The sequence below is a fragment of the Lytechinus variegatus genome, chromosome 1 (assembly GCF_018143015.1).
Source record: "Lytechinus variegatus isolate NC3 chromosome 1, Lvar_3.0, whole genome shotgun sequence".
NCBI lineage: Eukaryota > Metazoa > Echinodermata > Echinoidea > Temnopleuroida > Toxopneustidae > Lytechinus > Lytechinus variegatus.
In genome coordinates, this window is record NC_054740.1 from 40,662,872 (window position 1) to 40,685,644 (window position 22,773).

The following is a 22,773-nucleotide window of genomic DNA, read 5'->3' on the forward strand; positions in this document are numbered from 1 at the left end:
CTCTGTCCTCCCTGCCATCGTGGCTTTAATTTAGGAGAAGAGGTTCAACAACTCGTTCGAGGGGTATGGGTACTGTTTCATAAAATACCATGTCGGTGATTCTCACTTGCTAATTTCGTCTGAACCGATCAGATCCAAGATTTTCAAAAGTATAAATATAGCCAGTAACCTGAGGCACAATAAAAGTGGACTTTCCATAAGCCTACAAAATTCAATGGAATTTTTAAGAATCGAAGTGTCATAGATCCTTCAACTTTTAAAACATAATGTCAAATATAGAACTTAGAATTTTAAAAAACATTGCAATATTTGTTATCAAAGTGTAAAATTAGGGAACAGTGCATCTACAAGTGTGATTTTCGGTGGCGGACCATGACCCAGAGGAGACAAAGCATTGGAGGGGCACAGCATTGTTCACAAAGAATACAGTGACCCTCCAATCATCCTTCGGGTCACGGTCTGCCACTGGTGATTTTTATTGCATTTCAACAGCCTTACATCAAGTGTGACTTTAATCAAACCTAAGCAACCAAACATCAACCAAGATTTTTTCTCACTCTGTGACGCTTAATATTCAAAAGACCTTGAACATCAAATTACACCATAGAAAATTGTTGCATGACTGTTTTAAGCTTGAGCTAATATTTCCTTTATCACTTGTGAAAATCACTGATTATTGATTTGGTTTATGAAATCATTTGTATCCATGGCTATTCTAGAAATCCAATGTTAAAAAGGTTTAGAACAATTATCAGTTATTGTGCCATCTCAAGGTTTATGTGCAACATGGCTCTCGTAGCTTTGTTTAAAAATGTCAAGAAAAATCATTATTATATGATTCCTTCCCTAGCTATAATTTCTTAATTTTTCTCTCCTTTTTATCTCTCAGCTTCAAGACAAACTGCGCCTGGCTCCAAGTAAGCTAGCTGAGAAGGAGCGTGCTATAACCAAGCAGAGAGAAAAATCTGATCGGCTGTTGGCTCTTAGACCTATCAAGGATGCTGTAAGTTCAGGTTAAAATTTTCATGAAATAACTTTCAACTCTGACCAAGGAAAAATCAGTAAATTTATGAAGAGAAAGGGGGTAAATTTCTTGAGATTTGTCAACTTTTATCAACATTTATATGATGTCTTGATGTCTTGTCAATGTTGCTGAAAATATCATCAAAATCTTATAAGAAATAATGGGCAGATGATGTGTTTCCCAATTTTTGTTTTTCTTATTTTGTTAAAAGGAAGACAAAATTTTACACACATTTACAAAAACATTATGATTCTTGTTATAAGGCAACAAAATAAGTTTTCAGCAATAATTATCTTACACAAGAACTCAGTCTTGAACCATAATTTGACATTCTTGGAGTAAAAATTTGAATAAACATAATTTCATTAAATAAAATACATGAAGAAAAACTGGTAAGATGGCATCATTTGCTTGCTCTTTGCATATTCCCTTAGACGTGTAGAACTGTTTCACTAAAATCAATTTTAAAAAAATTGTATTATCAGAACTTTGGTGTTCCTTGCTCAATTTGGATAAAATTGTCTTGAAAATGAAGGATTTGTTTATTAACATTCTATCCATTTGACATGGTCAACCTGGCAGTGAAACATATCAGATATATACAAATCTTCGCAAAGATGAGTTCTCTTCATTACAGAGCAAAGAATAGGGAGATAATTATACAGAATTTTAAAATGATTTCTATTTGCTGCCCTCTATATGTGAACAAGCAATGAGACTGAGATCCTAGACCTTTAGCTGTCTGCTGTCAAAGTGTCATTTGAGAAACTTTTATATGACTACTAAAGATTTGTTTTTAAATATTTGTTTGCTGCTCTCTATAGGTGACCAAGCTATCAGATCGTGAGATCCCAGATCTAAAAATGAAATTGTCAGCCGTCAATGCTGATATTGAGAAACTCAATGCTACCATCAGCGAGGTAAGAAAGTCAGACTACAGGATTACAAAACTAAAGTAGGCGTAGAATGTTGATCTGAAATTACATCTATTTCATTGGCAATGTCAAAAGATTTCTCTAAAGACAAAACCTGCCATGTGTATTAGGGAGCAATTCGTTCTGGGGAGGGGGGCATTAAGTAAATATTTGTGAAAGTTATGTTATGGTCTCATCATTATTTTGTATGGCCAAAGAAATGCAAGATGCTTGTAGAATTATAAATGAATGACATTGTCATAATATGCCATAGTATGGTTACATGTATGTGTCATGAAGTCGCCAACCAAAAAGAGGGGTGCGTTACACATTTGGTTTGTTCATAGAATAATTGATAACTAGCAGAGAAGTTAATTAGTTGTCACACAATGGAAAAAACTGGAATTGCAACGTTTCGACTGCTACCTGCTCGTCTGTGGACAATCACTGCTGCCAGCATATTTTGTAGCGTAATCTGCATTCCAAGGGTGCTGGAATCGCCATGCTGCTGTTGATTTGTGCCACCGACCGATCAGAAGCAACAGGTGGTGTGATCGCCTGGGGGTGCGGACGTGGGGTAAATCCTGTTGGTGACTGGCGGTTCTGCTAGCCAGGTGGAATGTGGACGTCAAGGAGTCACCAATGGTAGTTGCATTTGCTGCAGTGTAGCTAAATGTGGAATTCGGAGAGCCCAAATAAATATCTCACTGGTGTTATTCGAGCTTGTTATAATTCTCCAGCCAAGTGACTCATTTTCCTTTTTCAAGTTGTTTCTCAAAAGCTTTGATTGTCTGGATGTGCGATACAGATGCATTCTGACGATCCTTCATGGTTGATTCCATCTTGTATGTCATAATTGATAAGTTATTTCATTTGGTTGATTCCATCTTGTCTGTTGTAGTTGATAAGGAATTCCATTATTTTGTTGTTTATTTGTCTGACGGCACCTTCCGGAGCAGCCTCCTAGCATGTTTTGATGTTGACTCTAAAATTGTGAGATGAGACTCATATTGATTCAGTCTATATAAAATATCACCATTCAAGATGTCTTTCAACATCTGAGATAGAATTTTTAAGGTCATTGTAGTTTATTAAACCTGACAATAGACGATCTGGTAAATAACAGCATTCAGTAAAGAAAAGAAAATGTGTTGCACTCAGCAAACTGATAACGAGACACGTGTAATGTTGTAAACACAACAGCGAGTGTGAGCCAGTTAGCAACTTTGTCACTGTCATTCCCTCGAAAAAGGATACACAAAAATCTGTAGTGGGACAATGTTCACAGAGATACGGACAGCTCAAGACATCCGAAGTTCAGTTTTACACATTTTTAATCTAACTATTTTCTCTTCCAGTCCTGGCATTGCATTAATCTAAAGGTTATTAACATTGCCAGAAGTCTAAAAATTTTCATCTGAATGAAATTATGGATGTATTTATATAGCTCTAAAAAACATCTAAAAAACAACTTATATTTATGGGCGAGGCTATTTAATTGATACTCCCCTTTTTTACCATTTTTTGTTTTGTTCTTTTGTTGAATTACATGTACGTATCTTTTGTATTCCCACATTTGTTATCTCTTACATGTTTGTATACCTTGTACCTTAATACAAAGAAGATATCCTAGGTTATTTATTGTAAATATGCTGGCATTAAACCAATAAAGTGTATGTGACCAGCCACCCCAAAACCAACAATAAGTCGTCCAAAATTAATTTTGAGATTTTAATCTAGTTTGAAAAATAGAAGCCATGATAACATATAGTTTGTCTAAATCGATCGACAATAACCCCCTGAAATACGTGATTGAATGCAGACGTAACAAATCATGAGCTTCAGAAAATAAGGAGAAAACAACATTTGAAGATTGTGTTCACTCAAGCATGAGATGTGCAAACTGTGCAATTTCAATTAAACTTCCAAGCAGTCTGCAAAAACTTGTGTCAAACAAACTGTTGTTTCTTGTCTTCTAATTGAGTTTACAATTTGAAAATTTGACAGCATAACAAAAAATTAATACTCCTTCAGATGAGCATTTTTTTTTTATTTTGGCTTTTTGAAGACCAATTTACTATTTTGACTATTACAGAGAACTGTCCCAGGCGACTTATTGGTGGTTTTAGTGTGGCTTGTCACATGTTTGCGTGGAAAAAAAAGATTGATGAAATATATGACAATGTTGGCGCGTCGTGGTCTAGAGGTCCTGACTCTCGCATTTCAAATAGAGGGACGTGGGTTTGAATCCAGGCCGTTGTGTGTTTTCCTCCAGCAAGAAATTTATCCACACTGCTTTCACTCAACCCAGGTGAGGTGAATGGGTACCGGCAGTAAATAATTCCTCCAAAAGCTGTGTGCACCTGAATCGGGTAATAATATTAGCAGGGCCCGCTGGGAGAACAGTTTTCGGAACTGAAGTGGCTACCCTGGGTAAATATACCGTTATTATTATTAATGTTTGTATTATCTTTCTGTATCCTGCTGTCTTTGTAGGCAGAGGATGAGTTGGGTATGCTGCAGGTGGATGAAGCAATGGCAAGGGATATGATACCTGATATACAGACCCTTGAGAAGACATTGATGGAACTCAGAGATCTGGAACGCAAGATCGGAGAACAGTCCAGGCACTTCTCTGGATCCGGTGAGGAAGAAGCTTCTAGTTCTACTCTTTTTTGCCCGAAGGATTTATATTCCAAACATTAAGAATCTTGCTATGGAATTGGTCAAAAAGTTGATCACATGATGAATGATGGAATATTTGTCTTTTGCTGATTATTTCTTCCTGTTGAGTCATAACACTTTATGAATAATCTTAAATACTCTTCAAAGAAGTTTGCATTGTCACTCTATTAAGGGATCAATATTTCTCTAATACATGGAGTGACAGTCAAGGAAGATTATTGGATTATTATATCATGTATTCAAAGGATATTAAAACAGAAAATATTAGCCTTTAGGTATTCACTAACACATAGTCCAGCACTCCTGCTATATTGAATTGTGTGGATAAGATGAGACTACCTCTGGTGTTCCACTTGTTTATTGAATGTTTTTGAAATAATTTTTCTTCATTTTAATACCGTCATTAGATTTATCTATATATTTCTTTTTCTTATGAATTTTTTTTTAGACGTGACCAGAACTCTCCAACAAGTCAAGACAGAGACAGAAGAGATCAAGATCAAAATGTGAGTCCTGGCGAGCATTTCATGAAGAGATTTGTTGGTGAAAACCGTTATGAGCTACTGAAATCCTTGTATTTGATTGGCTTGGAGAAAAATTATCAGTGACAATCACTATATATGTTTGATGAAATGCTCCCCTAGGGAGCGCTTCATTGAGAGATTTTTCAGTGATTTTTCACTTACAACTGTAAATAATAACATAGGGTATTTATATTGCGCACATATCCACCTTGTTAGGTGCTCAAGGCGCTCGTATATTACGCGGCTAAGCTAGGCGTTCACAGCGCACACAGCTTCTTGAGGAATTACTTCCTAAAGGTACCCATTTACCTCACCTGGGTTGAGTGCAGCACATTGTGGATCAATTTCTTGCTGAAGGAAATTCTCTGAGCTGATTAGACAGAGGGACGGATGGTAGGATGGATTGAGGGATGGGATGGAATAAGTCATTGAATGGATGGATGGACAGACAGATGATTTGATGGATGGAGACAGACAGACGATTGAGAGCAAGACTTGGGTAATGATTAATTTTTAAAAATCTTATGAGTGGAAACATCAGTGTTTTTCTTCCTTTCGTTCTTGCAGGAATACTGTAAAGAGTACCCTTGATATGAAGCAGCGACAAAGGCAGGAGCATGTTGATAATATAAACATGATGCGGATCAGTATCAATAGCATCACCAGTGAGGTGCTTCGTCTATCAGCAAAGCTCCAAAAGAGAGAGAAACTAGAGAATGATCAGGCAGAGTTGAACACTATCAATGGAACATTCCAAAGAGAGATTGAGGTAAGGAAAATGTAAAAGATGGAAAGGTGTTAGGAGGGGTGATGGTGGTTGTGTTGGTGATGATGATGATTGATTGTGATAGTGATGATGGTGATGATGATTATGGTGGTGGGGGTGGTCGTGATGATGATGGTGGTGATTTTGGGGATGATGGTAATTGCTGGGGCGGGCATGATGATGATGATGATTGTAATGATGATGATGATGATGATGATGATGATGATGATGATGATGATGATGATGATGAAGATGGTGATGATGGTGATTGTGATGATGATAATGATGGTGATGGTGATGATGATGATGATGATGATGAAGAAGATGATGATGATGATGATGATGGTGATTGTGATGATGAAGGTGATTGGGATGATGGTGATAATGGTGATTGGGATGATGATGATGATGATGGTGATGGTGATGATGATGATGATGATGATGATGATGATAGTGATGATGATGATGATGATGATGATGATGATGATGGTGATTGTGATGATGAAGGTGATTGGGATGATGGTGATGATGGTGATTGGGACGATGATGATGATGGTGATGATGATGATGATGTTGGTGATGATGATGAACATGATGATGATGGTGATTGTGATGATGGTGATTGGGATGATGATGATGATGATGGTGATGATGATGATGATGATGTTGGTGATGATGATGATGATGATGTTGGTGATGATGATGAACATAATGATGATGGTGATTGTGATGATGGTGATGATGGTGATTGGGATGATGATGATGATGATGGTGATGATGATGATGATGATGTTGGTGATGATGATGTTGATGATGTTGGTGATGATGATGAACATAATGATGATGGTGATTGTGATGATGGTGATTGGGATGATGATGATGATGATGGTGATGATGATGATGATGATGATGTTGGTGATGATGAGGATGTTGGTGATGATGATGAACATAATGATGATGGTGATTGTGATGATGGTGATGATGGTGATTGGGATGATGATGGTGTTGAGGATGATGATGATGATGATGTTGGTGATGATGATGAACATGATGATGATGGTGATTGTGATGATGGTGATGATGGTGATTGGGATGATGATGATGATGGTGATGATGATGATGATGATGATGGTGATGATGATGGTGATGATGATGTTGATGATGGTGTCGGTGGTGATGATGATGATGATTGGTGATGATGTAATGATAACAATGAAAATGACAGTGACGAGTTTAAAGATTATGCTGATGACGACAACGATGAGATGATGTGAATAAAGATGATAGCAACAATGACAATTACAATGAACACTTTACTGAATTATATGCATGTAGTGGTGATCTACTCTCCTTTGCTAGTGTAGGTAATAATAAATATGATGTTCTTATTTAAATCCATATATAACTATTATTGTAATCCTCTCATACCAATTATTGATACCACTGTCCTTTTCTACTCATTTTATTCAATATAGTACTCAAGACAGGAGCAGGGTCCAATTCAGGTGAGAACATAGAATGAGAAGGGTGACTTGATTCATCATACAGTATTTACTGAGTTTCAGGGTTTAGATAACCCAGAATGTAGAGGTTGTCATGGTATAGTGAGTGATTTTATTACCAGTCTTGTGGTACTGAACACACGCATCATGCGCATCAGGAAATAATTTAATGTGCTCAAAATTTTGCAGCATTCTTCCAAATGGAACTTGAATAGAAAGATGTTAAAAAGTGGTTTAAAAAAACACATTTTCAAAGTCTTTTTTTATTCTCAAAATAATAAAACATTGTAAACAATAGTTCATCAGTGATTTTTACTTTTTACTTTTTCCATAGAAAAGAATGGTTTTAGTAGTAGCAGGAAGAAGTAAAGAGAAGTTTACTCGACGTTTCAGGCAGGTTGACTGTCTTCATGAGTGAAGGATGCTAAACGAGCCTGGGGTACTTAGAATACCCCTAATTTCCTCTTTTTCATCCTTTCTCTTTCCATTTCAGTTTTTCTGCCTGTATTTCCTTTCCCTTTTTTGTATTACACATGGTGAATCGTAAACCTCCACATTATAAACTCCACCATGCAAACCTACCAAGATCATCGGATAGGGTAATATCGATCTGACACTGCACAGTGGCTGACGAGCCCACGATCAATTGGGCACAAAGAATTTCAGAGAATTTCTGTCTCAGATTTCTATTTTAAACAATAAGATGTAGATTTTCATTTTTCTTTCTTTGCCTTTCCATTTGAAGACTCCCAAAAATTCAACCCCAAATTCCACCCTCACCCTCGCCTGAAATTACAATGCAGAGCTGCCAACTGTTATTTAAAAAGTTATTATTCAACTCCCAAGAATGTTCTGTTATCTGATTGGTCCAAATCTGATCACATGATATTCAGCGAATCGCACTATTGCATCCAAAATGCACTATCCTGCACTCTGACGTCAGAGTGCAGGATAGTACGAGGTCTGGATTTATCTGGAATTTAGATCAAATATAGCATTCGAGGGGAACTCAGTAGCATGGGGGAGGAGAGGAGTTGTATAAAACAAACAATGCATGCATTCTTGTGCATAGAGGACCTAAATAATAAACTCTGTGCTCGACTTGCAAAATGGATACACTGCACTCGGTCCTGCTGACCTCGGTGCGGTACATGTATATCCATTGACTCTTCATGCACATCGTTCATTATTCAGCCCTGCATGCACGCGCTTACGTGCATTATTTGTATACTATTCATCAGGAAAGTCCAACAGGAATATGAATATACCTTTTATACAAAAGCATCTTTAAATATATGAATTACACTGTTTAGCTTTCCTTATACATGTAAGTAATGGATGGAAGTCATGTGTATATATATTTAGATCTGAAAAGATAACCTTTCCTGTACGGTATAATATGTGCACATGACTAAGTATCAATTGCAAATCCTTCCTCATTGTTATTTCCTGAAGCTGGCATCTCTTCATTAGTTTTTGACTCTTGTAATTTATCCTGTTGTATTGATAGCATAAGCTTCAGACGCTAGCACAAGAAAAAGCTGCGATCATCCAGAAGAAAGAGAGTGAAATCAGAGGAATAAGAGAGAAGGTATGTGTCGTCTTTGCCAGTTGGATCAAGTTCCATCACAATCATTATCTTCATTGTCATCTTTATCATGACCATCATAATCATCATCATTACCAACATCTTCATCACAATCAATATCTCATGATCATTCACCACCATCATCACCACCATTAATATAATATTCATTAACATCATCACCACCATCATCACCACCATCATCACTATCATCATCATCACTATCTCCATCACTATCATCATCACTATCATCATCGCTGCTTTTATCATCGTCCTCCCCATCATCATCATCATCATCACCACTTTTATTATCATCATTATCATCATCGTCTTCGTCAAGTATAAATGATCATTGTTGTTTAAATGGAAAATATTTTTCCATCAGTAACATACATGTAAAGGATTCATTATTGGTTAATAACCAGGTATGGTTATTTGCAATATTCTAAAGATTTATGATGTAAGCCTTTTTAGAGAGAGAAAGACAAAACTTCTTTACATCAGTAAGATAGATTTTGATGCATCAGCCAGTCTGTAATCCAGTTTGTCCCAGTTGAATGGCGATGGCTGGGAAAGCAACACTTTTTATATCCATCTTATTTTTAAATGACATTTTACTGCTTCCTTCTTTGTTCTTATTGCTCATATTTTACCCATTCCTCATTATCTTTTATGTCTATTTTTTTTTGCCTGTGATAGAAAGTTTGCCTTGTTAAGTACATATTTCCTCTCTAATATTATTTGCAAATGTACATGTATCTGTTTTTAATGTTTGAAATATATATTGAGTTTATTTATTTGCGTGCATGACCATTCGCCTCTTGGTTTTTAATAATCCTTAAATCACATTTAATTGAACGTATCATTCTCCTAACTGTTCACAAATTACAACTTCGCTTAAGCATTGTCTTAAAGTGAATTGATGATGGCAGCTGCTGTCATTAAATTATCAAACTTTACGATTCATGTGTAGTATTCTAGTTTGATGTTCACCCAAACTTGACAATTAGGCATTATTGCTGTGAAAATGTTGAAATGCTTTACTCATGAGACATAGTCTGCTAGAACAGACTCAAATTTGACACTTTAACACCAAACCATGTCTAGAGTGAAGACTAAATGGGTGATTTCAAGTTCAGTGTTGGCCTTGGTGTTGGTGTTAGTGTTGAAATTTCGGTTGCTTCCCCTAGCTCCAAAACTTATTCAGAGTTTGTAAAACTGATCCAGATCACATTATTGACATCTCAACAACTAGTGAGTGACTTTTCGGGACCATCCTCATTTTATGTTTGGTGTTATTATCGTGTAAAATTTGACCCAACACCAACACCAAAAGGTCAACACTGAACTTGAAATCACCCAATGTAGATTCCAAACTCTCTGCCTGTGTAGAGCAAGCCACAGTACATACAAGTAGTGAATCTAGTCTCACTACTCCAGACTCTGCATTGTGCACTTCTCAAAATTGCGAAAAAAAATTCAAGAGTCTGTGCTTTTCAGACTACTCAAAGACACGCTTTTAATATCTTTCTTTCAGATTGATGAAGTCCAACAGAAGTTAAGGGATATCCGCGTTGGGACAGATAACATTGCAAAGTAAGTGTCAATGGGAACACATCATTACTGTTTCAGGGCACAACCATTCATATGATTTAGTTAACAGAATAGAATACTGACATGCACTTAAGGGGGATTTCCCCACCTTAAGATAGGCTTTAAACGTAAATGCCAGTTGTGGTAAAGAGTTGGAAATTACATGTCTTTTTTTTTCTCAGAATCAAATAAAATGACCACCCAAGTGTCTGTGTGTATACATGAATAAAAACATACAGTAGTGCTAAAGAGTTAGTGAACCCCAGCAGAAAATGTACATATTTAAAAGTGTTCAGGTTCTGCCATCTTTTAGATATTTAGATAAATAATGATAATAGTAGATCCTTATATAGCGCATAAGAACCTCTATGCCCTTTACAAAGGAGGTAATTAAGTCTAATACAGGTATACTTACATGTAGAATAAAATACATAAATAATAAATGAAAGATTAACAAAACATTGCAACATACCTATCCTAAACCAAATAATCTAACATGAGAACAAGTACCTTTTAAATGATTTGAGAAAGGTGGAAGTACATGTGATGGCCCTCAGATTATTAGGCAGTTTATTCCACAGTACAGGTGCTGCTAACTGAAAGTCACGATCACCAAACGAACATGTTTTAGATGTTGGTACAGTTAATAAATTCTGGCCAGAAGAACGGAGATTCCTTTGTGGGACATATTCAGTAATCAGATTATATAGGTACAATGGGGACTTACTAACTAATGTAAAAACAATAAATTATTATATAAACAATCAATTATTATTGATAAAAACAATGAATTGTTATTAATTCATTGTGCTAACTAATTGTATGTATTGTAGTGACCCCTTTATATAACCATCGCTTCTGTTGGGTATCTGAGCCATTTATGTATTTTTTGTTTTTGTTGCTTTGTAAATCTTTATCTTGTTATTTGATTGTGATGTCAGGGGATAAAATATTACATTCAATAAAGTTCATTTCTCTGGGCTCGCGGGGCATTGTAGTGTTGTTGTCTAGTGTCTACATTCAACACTCAGTATGAAGCACTTTCTGGAGGGGTTCGCTAACTTTTTAGCACCACTGCAATGTATATTTCATTGTTTTGTGTTTTATAGGTATGTTGCGGATGGGAAGGATACGCAGCTGGCTGATGTGGAGGTGAAGATCATGGACCTCAATGATAAGATGAGAAAATCAGATGAGGACCTGAGTCTGATGGTAGCAACCATCGATCAACTCAAAGATGATATCAGCAATCAAAAGGTATTATAATTCATTGTTTTTATCATTGTATGTATTGTAGTGACCCCTTTATATAACCATCTCTTCCATGGGGTACCTGAGCCATTTATGTATTTTTTGTTTTTGTTTCTTTGTAAATCTTTATCTTGTTTTTTTTATCCCTTTGATGGTTAAATAAATGAATTTTGTTTTTAAATTCATTTAGTTTATTTACATGTAATTTTGATAATGTTTATCCAATTAATAATGTATATCCAATTGTACATCCAATTGTATATATCCAATTTCTGACTTTACTGTGTGCTAGCCAGAAATGGGATGTACAATAACACTAATTGCATTGCATTACCAAAAGAATGATACGATACTAATTTGAAAACAACAATAATGAATAGAAACTATCATCTAGAAAACAGACCATGTGTAAAGATAACGTCATCCTCAGGCTGAAAATTATAGACGGAGTCATGGTCTCAAGAATGTAGTTACTCAAGATTAAAAATTAAGTGGTTGCGGTTTGATGTCAAGTTTTAAAGGAAGTAGTGAAAATGTCCACAGCTGATTGATTAGGACCCCGTCTTACAAAGAGTTGCGATTGATCCTATCAACCATAACTATGGAAAGCCAGCAACGTTATCATCTTGAAAGTATGTTTGTTCACATTGTTTTCTAGATATGATGCCCAGTAATAAACTCATTGTTTTCTTGAAAATTCAGTGTGCTTATGTTTGTTTCCAGAGGACAGTGTGCAAATTTCCTGAGGACAATATTATGGCATGGATGGATTTCCATATACTTGAGGTTGATTGGATCAATCGTAGCTCTTTGTAAGATGGAACCCTGGGCCCCGTCTTATAAAGAATTGCGATTGATTCAATCAATCGCAACTATGGGCTTCCAGCAACGGCAACATCTATTATGCATGTCTGTTCAAATTATTTTCTAGCTCTGATGTAATATTCATTCATCGTTTTCTTGAAAATTCAGTGCTTCTCTGTTGTTACAAAGGACATTGTGCATATCTCCTGAGGAAAAAAATTTGACATGGATGGATTTGCATGTATTTGAGGTTGATTGGATGAATTGTAGCTTTTTGTAAGACGAAGCCCTGATCAATGCTTGTATTGTTTGAACTTTCATCCTTTCCCAGGTGAAAGAGATGGAGCTGGAGAATAACCTGCACCTGTTCAAGTATCGACAAGAAGTGGAGAAGAAAACGGCGGAGATTGATAAATTCCAAGAGAAACTGGGCGGTTACAATCAGATAACCATCGAGAGAGAGAAGACGGATATGGAAAGGATGAAAGCTGATCTTAATAGACAGGTACTAAAAAGGCAAAAAATTGATATTATTTAAAAACACTTTCTGGGGCTACTTCCTTGAGCTCACTAGCCAAAATTTACTCCATTATTGCAGTTTGCATTGGGCCCTGTAAAGATTTCAAGGGCTTTTTTTAAATAGCATTTTGGGAGAAATTTTTCTTTGGTGCTCAAAGATAAATGCCCATTTGGTAAAAACCAACCATGAGCCTTTAAAAAAGAGTGTTTTTGATCACTTCATAAAAAGATGCAAATTTTATGTTTCATGCAGCTTGATTTCACTTCTGTGTGGAGACCTTTATTGATATATCTCTCAGTAATTTTGATTTTTTTCTGTCTTTTTGTCCAGATTTAGTATATTTTTTTAAGGGGGATGATTGCCTCTTATTTGAAAGAAAATTGCCACACATTTTTTTTGTATGGACTTTTACATTGTGAGCTTGTACAAATTTTCTTTGCAAGGGGGTGTCACTTCGTACGAAATTTGATTTTCCATTGACAAAAAATATTAATGCCACGGAGTTACATGTGGAGTAGGATGACATTTGCTTCCTCCAAAAAGAAGCAAATTGGTAATAAAATTTACAATTAACCTTTCCCTCTTTGGCAAGATTTGACTAGGAAGAAAAAGTGGTTATCAAGTCCAAATATTGTCGACATTTTGCTATTTGCTTTTCCAACACCTAGTCTGTATGGCCTGGCATTGGAAATCACTGTAACAAATATTTCAGTAAAATTGAAAAAATTGTCATTGCAGAGAGAGTAAAATCCTGTTACCATTGCTATTATTTTCTCTTGTGTTTGTTTAAAGAAATTCTCGCTTGATGGGAGATGTACGGAGTTGAGAAAAGACGTTGTAAGGCAAGAGAGGGAATTACAGACTGACACATACAAGAATGCAGAGGGGAACTACAATGATATGATGATCAAATGTCGGGTGAGTGGCTACCATTTGTTATTAGTTTGACGTGAGAGAACAGCTGAGAAGAATGTGTCCTATTTGTAGCAGTAACGCCACTTCAAGTCACAGTTCTGTTTGCGCGCCCTTCTGGGTGACCCACATTGGCTTGCTCCTCAAAAAAAGCGACTTTGATATATGGCGCTATACTGCAAATTTCTAGTTGTTTGAGTCATTTTCCCACATATATTAGAGTTGTGAAATTGTTATCTTCAATGTATGTCAAACATACAGCAAAATCATCATTTTTTTATTGTTTGAAGAACACAAATCACGGACTCTCGCTCACGTGATTGTCAAACAATTGATGCTTCACACAACGGTGTCCTGATCATACCTACATGTACATGTAGGTCTGCAAAAATGATAGACTATAACATTAGCTCATTCATTGATATTTTCTGTATTCCAACAGACGACAGAGATTGCTAACAAAGATTTAGACAAGTACTACAATGCCCTGAACAGGTAAGTCACAAAATGACTCTGAATTTGGAATAAAGTTAGTTATTATTCATTTGTTTTCTGGTTCTGCTGCGAAATAAATTTGAAGTATCTCTATACCTTGAATTAGGTCTTTCTATGCTCACTCTGGTGGTTGCTGCTGGCGTTATCATATGTTTACGGGTTGCCTCTCTTTCTGTCTGAGTTCTTTCTTGTGATAAGTAAAATTCCGCTATGTGATTGACAGTTATCTGGAGTCTCTTTCAGAAAGGGTTGTAATTAAATGTAAATTTAGGGCTCTGTCTTACAAAGAGTTACATTTGATTCGATCGATTGCAACTATGGACGGCCAGCAATGTCAACATCTGTTATGCATGTTTGTTAAAATATTTTCTAGCTATGATGTATATTCACTTGGTGTGCCAGTACCCCTTGGTAAGGCATTAATCTTCAGTTTTTTTTAATTTTCATGTCCCTTGTGTGTGTTTCCATTTTTTCTTGTATCTTGTTCTTTTTTTTTTTGTTCTGCTGTTCTCTGTTTTGTCACCTAATGTCCGTCTTCGTAGGCAATTCTAAAATAATTATTTAGAGGGGTCCACGCAATACAAGCACTGCTTTCTTAGTGGATCCCTCCATTTTCTCAGAATTTTATTTTATAATGTTTATGATATTTTGCTTATATATAATAGTCTGTTTCGTTTTACTTTTACTTATAGATAAATATTATATATTGTACATGCCTCAATTTATTTTTCTATATAAGTTCATTGTAATTGTTTCGACCACATTACTTTGTTCTGTTGAAAATGAAATAAAACAAATTGAAAAATAATTGGAAGAAAAATCCTCATTACCAGGTCCCTCAGAGAGGACCTTAAGCCATTGGTTCTATGGTTACTTGCTTACAAGCATTCATGCTTTCTTAGCAATCATGTGAAAAAATCACCACCACCATTTACTTGGCTCTTATATGCCACATGGGAGTGATCATTAGCTGATTTAGGGGCCATAAGGTCAAAACCCTTATAAATCAATTTGAAATATTGCCTCGCGTAAAGTGAATATGGGAGTGAAGTTATGACTAGATTATGAATATTTTTTACAATTGCAATATTAAAAAAAATATTGCAATATATTTCAAATCAGTCGGTGCTGAAGGACCATGCAGTCGAGAATCCATAATGCGTTTTATTTGTTTTTATTTGTTTTTTTGCAGTGCTATCAACACGTATCACAGTCAGAAGATGTCTGAGATTAACAAGATTGTTCGAGATCTCTGGCGTATGACGTACAAGGGAAGTGGTAAGAGCACTAATTATTTTTCCCCCTATTTCTGCAAACATTGTTTAATTTGTTCTTTACCAGCTTGGGGGTACACCAGCAAAAAACATTGCTGCCGAGTTCCCACAGTGGTTACCATAACAGAAATAATTGCCTTTTGGAAATTACATGGTACTTTATGAATTATTGCTGATTAATTTTTCCTCTTTCTAATTATGACCATATTAGTCTAATCTTGCATGGGGAATTCGATACCAATCACCCATCACCCAAATTGGAAGGGGTCCCACAACAACTGTCTTCTAGTGAACTGTATATTCCACACACTGCCCCATATTTTTAGGTCATAATTTTCTTTTCCCTGACCTACATACACTGAGCTCAAGGTCAAAGAATGTCTCTGATGGGACTAAGCAAAGGCTGCTCCAATGATCAAACTTCTCTACAGACATTTCTTTTCTGGGTCCCACCTTACTAATGGGGTGTTGCAAGAAACTTGCGATCAATCGCAAGTCTATTTTTTGTCCTTAAATCGATCATATCTGTTGCATTTAATTGCAAATTGGTGACTGATTGCTAATCTGCTCATTGAAACAAGAAGTTTAATCTGATTTGCTACAGCTAATTACTATCAGTTGTACAATTGCAACAGAATATTTGCAATTGATCGCAAATATTTTCTTGCAACACCCCCTAAGAGTTACCATTGGTCCAATCAATCACAATTATGGATGGCCAGCAACTCCAAGATCTAAAATATGTGTGTTTCCAAAAAAATTTCTATGAATGACCATAATTCATATTTTTAGTATTCAGGTAGCTTCTCTTTGTTTTCAAAGGACAATGAGCAAATTTCCTAGAGAAAAAATTATGACATTGATGGATTTCCATATTCTTGAGATTGGTCAGATCAATCGTAACTCTCTGTAAGACGGTGCCCCGATCATCTAAATGGAAAGCCATCATTTTCATAATTTTTCCTACCAGAATCATGCATAAAGTCTCTTTGTAAACAGAGAGGGAGCATACTGATTTGTCAAGACAATGATGAATGTATGAATATACATCATCTTGAAAATATTTTGAACAAACATGCATTATAGAAGTTGGCAATGCTGGCTTTCAATAGTTATGGTTGATCAGGGACCTGTCTTACAAAGAGTTGCGATTGATCCGGAATCTGGAATTCACGTTGATGTATATACATAAAATCATTGTTTTCTTGACAATTTTGAGTGTTCGCCTTTGCCTTCAAAGGGCGTTTTGCGAAATTCCTGGAGAAAAAATTATGACACTGATGGATTTCCATAGAGTAATGATTGATTGGATCAATTGTAACTCTTTGTAAGACAGGGCCCTGATCAATCACAACTTTTTGTAAGACGGGTCCCAGTTCCCCTAAATTGCAGTCAACAAGCTATAATCCCCTGCCCATGAGAGCTGATGTATGTCTTCAACATGAATATCCCAGGGATATAGTCAAGGAGGGGTGGGGGGTTCTGAATGACAAGCCTGCTGAGACTTGGCACGAGGCTCAGGCCAGCAAAATCTGGCCGTGAGGCCGGCCTCGACTATATCCCTAGTATGTTTTCACTACTGTATTCTTTGTATGCCTTGTTCTACCAAGTCTATGTTCATTTTCTGCTAGATATTGACTTCATTGAGATATGCGCTGACGATGAGACGGGAGCTTCCACCACTCAACGGAGGCAGTACAATTACAGGGTGAGTGTGTGCAAGAAAGTTATGCCCTCATCTACTTAAAAAGGTGACGCTGCAGGTTCATTATCATTTGGTTCAATGCCAAACCATCAAATAGCCAACTCTACTACTATCATTTGGTCTACCATCAGTTCGTCCAATATACCATTTGGTCGAATTAGACTAAGTGTTAATTGGCAAATTGAATGAAAATAAAATGAATATTAGAACAACTGGTTATGAGATGAAATGGTCAAAGACGAACTGGTGATTAGACAAAGTGATGATTGGATCAAATGGTTATTGGACCAAATGGTTGTTAGACAAAATGTTGATGGACTGAATGGCATGAGACTAAATGAAGGTAGACCATGTAGTGAGTGGACAAACTTGCAAGTTACCACTCTGCCTAACTGTTAAGACCAGAGAAGTGTGTTTCATTTAGTTGAATTTTGACTTAAAACTTGATATTAACATACTTTTTGCAAATTCTGATCTTTAAAGTAGACACCCGAAGAATCCAAAGTATTTTATAATGCCTTTTTGTGGTCATCATTGTAAAGGGGAAGTATTACTAATCACTTTTCAAAATAGTGATTAGAGTTTGCAGAAATCAGCTCTCAAAAATGATTTATTTTCATGCCATATTTCTGCCTTCCATCGGTCCTCTTGCGAGCTCCAGCTGAGTGACGTCACACAATGAGCGTGAGCAGCTGGCTGACAGCAGCCCATTGAAGACGATCTTTCCAATCAGCGTTTTTTGCTCTTAGAATTGTTTATTCCTCACAAGATTGGTCTTGTTATATAGATAAAAGTTTGAATTTACTGAACAGTGAAATAAAGTGCACATTTAACGTATTTTGGTAACCGATATTTAGCTTAGAAAAAATGATTTTTTTTTCAAGAAATATATTTGAATAAACAAAGCATATTTTCACTTAGAAATCACACTTGCGACAAATTAATATTATAATCAATATAAAGCATAGACATTCTTCGTCACGACTGAAAAAAAATTATGAAATTTCATTACGTAACAAAGTCAGGAACCACAAAATAACACGGCAATATCCATCGCGAAATGATTGAAATTGCAGTTGAATTGCCGAAACATGATTAGCCCACAGCGGCGAGCGGACTTTGTTTTATATATCTTAAAAGCCCAGAAGGGAATGGTCTGTGGCCAAACGTGTTGGCCATCGTTTTGTCGTGTGCGAGGACCCTGGTTCAAAACTCGGATTAATTTGAGTATTTTTTTTATTCCTTCTCGTCCCTACCCAGCTTTTTTTCTCTTTTTTTCTTGTGAAATCCTATTCAGACCTGTATTTATCAAATCTTACTTAATTGCTGCTTTTGATTTTCAAGTTCTTGATTAGATTCTACTCTTATTTGGGATGGGAGGGGTACAGGATGAGTTAAAAGTCAAGTCCACATCAACTAAAAATTATTTGAATAGAGTAATTTCCCTTGCTGTTTTTACTCAAAACAGTCACAAAACAATGATATGCAAATTAGTGTTGTCACTCACATCACATTCGTTTCTAATTTTTTTGTGGCATTTTGTTTTTTAATTCTTTGCAGATTTGAGTATAGGAATTTCTTCATCCGAACACAATAGGTTACATTTACGGAACTGTAACTCTAAATGTTATTTGGAGGAATTAAAATCCCTCCGAAAATTTTTCAGAAAATAATTAGAAAATTAAATATCTAATCTACATGTCATGTAAATATATCAAACAACAAAATACAAAAGAACTTAGTGCGTGTGACATAATCGGTTAGTGTAATTTGCACATCGACACAGATGAGCATATCATCGTTTTATAAATTAGGCAAAATTTCTCAATGTTAGAATAGTAATTATATAAATTTGAATCAAAGTTTTTATGAAATTTCCTGCAATATCTTATTTTTCTTTAAATTCAAATGAATTTTTGATTGTGTGGACTTCTCCTTTACTCTTAATGTAGGGAATGCATAGCAATATTTATCCAGAAACAAAATTGTCTTAGAATATGCAAATCTGTAATTGGGCACATGTTCACTTTTCTTTCATCCAGGCCACTTCCTCACACCCACCAGGCTTACAGTCTTACTCTTAGAACAAAAAAAATGATGAACCATCACACAACAGCACACAACATTCAGTGCTTCACAATAAATATTTCACTTCTGTTCATACATGTACATGCAATGAATATTGACGAAAACAAATAAAAGGCGTACCCATATTCAAATACCGTTTAAAAGGACAAATATATTATACCTTTCGAGAAAAATCAGCACGTTAGATATCTGATAACAAAACACAATTATGGGGCACTGCAAGAAACTTATGTTCCATTGCAAACCAAGCGTAAGTCTTAAATTCAAATTCAAGCGTAATAAGGTCGAGTTGCAATAGCAGTTCAACTACACATGTTTGTCTTTAATCAAAGGACTTACCCTTGATTTGGGACGTGTGATTGATTAGAAAATTTCTTGCAAAATGCCCTAATAACATTAAAATTGTTTTTTCGTTTTAAGTTGTGTGTTCTTATTTTCGACAAGCTGTATTCCTGTCCAAGTCAATTTTTTTAGTTCTCTCCAAAACTGTGCTCAAAATTGTTTCCAAGATCGATAAAGATAAATTTTCTGTTGCATCATTATCAGTCCAAAACTTGCACCGTAGCTCCTGGAAAGAGTGATGAAAAAAATGGCTATATCCAAATCAGTAAGAGGACATGATGGAATCTCCCAGATTGAAGTAGCGAGCAGAGACCAGAAGTCACCAGAGTCAGCAAGTGTGCAGATCTGTGTGTAGAAGAGAGAAAAAATAAAGAAATAATTTAAATAATCAAATCAAAGTATGAATTTCATTATCTTGATGATTGATGACGTGCGGTGGCATGTAATTCCCGGTCAACAACAAATAATAGTAGGTTTAGACACCTGAAAAATTCCACTCAGAACACTGGTGCTCTACCTCAACGCTCAAGTGATGTTTGTGTATAGGCCCCACTCTACTTACCGCTTAGCGGTAGTGAATCACTTGAGGTACGGTACTCTGTGTCATTACAAAGAGTGCATTTATCTTCATTGTTTTATGTTGAAGGCACTACGCATTCATATGTAGAAGCACTCTAATCACAAAGAAACACCAGACTCTAGTTTTGGCCAGGAATCAGCATGATCAGGGTAACCACTGCTGAAAATTTGTCTTGCTTCATGACATCGGCATTATGGTGATATAATTCTGTGTTTCTGGATGTATACGATACAGGGCCCTCCTGAGCATAAACGCATTGGGTACTAGACCTGTGTATAATAAAAACTTAAACATTTGCCTTTGGCCTTATCGTGAAAACATTCGGCCTTATCGTGAAATTTGGTGTTTGTGCGTTCGTTGTGTACAAAGTCAATGGGAGTGGATCACCGCCGTTGACGAAATAAACGGCAGTGAATGGACTGGTGACAAAAACTACGATAATGCCAAACATTCCTCTGAAACAGCATATTTTCAGCCATGGTCCATGCCAGTGCTCCTAAAATAAATTTAATCGCCTGAGTCCTGACCAGTGAATAGAAATCTGACTGAAGACAGTGAAGTCTTTGTGAAGAAAAATCTGCTGGAATTGTGCAAAAACATTATTTCTAAAATAAAGGCTTTTTAATTTTAGTAGTAGTCATGCCAAAATGCATGATTCTAAAATTATATTAGATCTGTATCTGTCATCTGACCTGAATCATGAATGCATCGTCAGAACAAGTACAGACTACAGTTTTCAAACATGCTTACCTTGACTTTTGACTGGATCAAACAGCGTAACCTGCATCGGCAGCAAGTGAATGGGACTGTACAGCTTGGAGTTTTTCAATATTCAGAGCAACACAACGAAGACTGTCGAGTGGACAAAATCGGTCTTTCCAGTTCACAATTCAATGGAAAATGGACAAAGTAACACAGTTCTGGTTCTCTTATAGTCTGAAGATGTCGAAATCGGATATCATAACACATGAAGAAAACGGTAAATTCGAAGAAAAATAGAGACCAGGAAGGTGTATCAGTGTATTATGCACAGAGAGATAGTGTGAAGTCGATCATGTGACGTCATTATTCTCGACTGTTTTCGATCGCGTGAAGTGTCTGCCTGGGGGCGGCTGGGGGGCTGAGAAGGGTCTCTATTAATTTCATTTCTTGCATTTCATCTGTAAGATCTGTAAGACTTTTTAGTGACATATTTGTGTATAAAAAGACAAGACCTTTCCATTCATATATAATTTGTCTATAATCATCACTTTCGTGAATTTTCTTTGTGTGTATACTTTAATACCGGTAATGCTTTGAAATTGTTGACTTTTATGAGGAAGGTTGACTTGTGCTGAATCTCCTATTATATGACTATCTAAATTTGATTGTATTAGATTTTTTTGTGGAATAAAATTAAATGCTCAATGTCATCTGTTGCTAGGGATATACATGTATCTATGATATTGTTTATTTTGATGTTATCAGGTCGTCATGGTGAAAGGAGACACAGCGCTGGATATGAGAGGAAGATGCAGTGCAGGTCAAAAGGTCAGTCATATTCAATTTATTTCCCCCTTTCCTTTAGGTACACTCTTTTCAAGAATAATGCTAGATTTGCCGCATGATCGGCAAGGTAATCAAGGTCAAACTAGCATGATCGGCATCAATCTACTGTGATTGACATCACCTCGGTTACCTACTCAAATACTTTGAACAAACTCAAGTTGATAATGATAATTAGGCCTGGGAGTAAACATCGATTGATCGAATGATTCGATTGGCATGCTGCCAATCACCAATCGATTAGCAAACTTTACACTAATCGATTATGACATTGGGATAACTCGAATACCCAAGTAATAATAACAAAATGACAAGAAAACAATGACAACAGTTTTTGAATACTTCATACAGGTTTAAAAATTATGTTACCGAGGTAATTTTTAAAAAATTATCAATGATTGTATCACAATCACAGTTATATACACACCAACATGAAAGCGCTCCAAAAATTTTAATCCCACCCGACCTTGCCCTCGATACACAAAATATTAGTTCATTGTCTGCGTGCACAAAACAATAAGTAAACACACAACCAGCTCACTTGAGTTGATTGGACCTTCGGATAGCCAATGAAACTTTTTGGGAAACAAAGAAGAAGGCACGTGGTTCCCTTATCAGGAAAGGTCATGACTTCAGAAATAAATTGACCCCTCCGGCCCTCCCC

General features: G+C 36.1%; 1 protein-coding gene across 1 annotated transcript in view; it reads left to right on the top strand.

The window, feature by feature from the left end:
• Positions 1-22,773, top strand: part of LOC121414022 (DNA repair protein RAD50-like) — a 64,879-nt gene that overhangs the window by 37,228 nt on the left and 4,878 nt on the right. Inside the window, exons 23-37 of the mRNA XM_041607065.1 lie at positions 890-1,003; positions 1,849-1,944; positions 4,435-4,582; positions 5,072-5,129; positions 5,715-5,916; positions 7,389-7,418; positions 8,926-9,006; positions 10,538-10,596; positions 11,703-11,850; positions 12,980-13,153; positions 13,961-14,086; positions 14,523-14,575; positions 15,768-15,853; positions 17,481-17,557; positions 22,032-22,094. Of these exons, the coding sequence (XP_041462999.1) occupies positions 890-1,003; positions 1,849-1,944; positions 4,435-4,582; positions 5,072-5,129; positions 5,715-5,916; positions 7,389-7,418; positions 8,926-9,006; positions 10,538-10,596; positions 11,703-11,850; positions 12,980-13,153; positions 13,961-14,086; positions 14,523-14,575; positions 15,768-15,853; positions 17,481-17,557; positions 22,032-22,094 (1,515 nt within the window). The remainder of the gene's footprint in view (positions 1-889; positions 1,004-1,848; positions 1,945-4,434; positions 4,583-5,071; positions 5,130-5,714; positions 5,917-7,388; positions 7,419-8,925; positions 9,007-10,537; positions 10,597-11,702; positions 11,851-12,979; positions 13,154-13,960; positions 14,087-14,522; positions 14,576-15,767; positions 15,854-17,480; positions 17,558-22,031; positions 22,095-22,773) is intronic.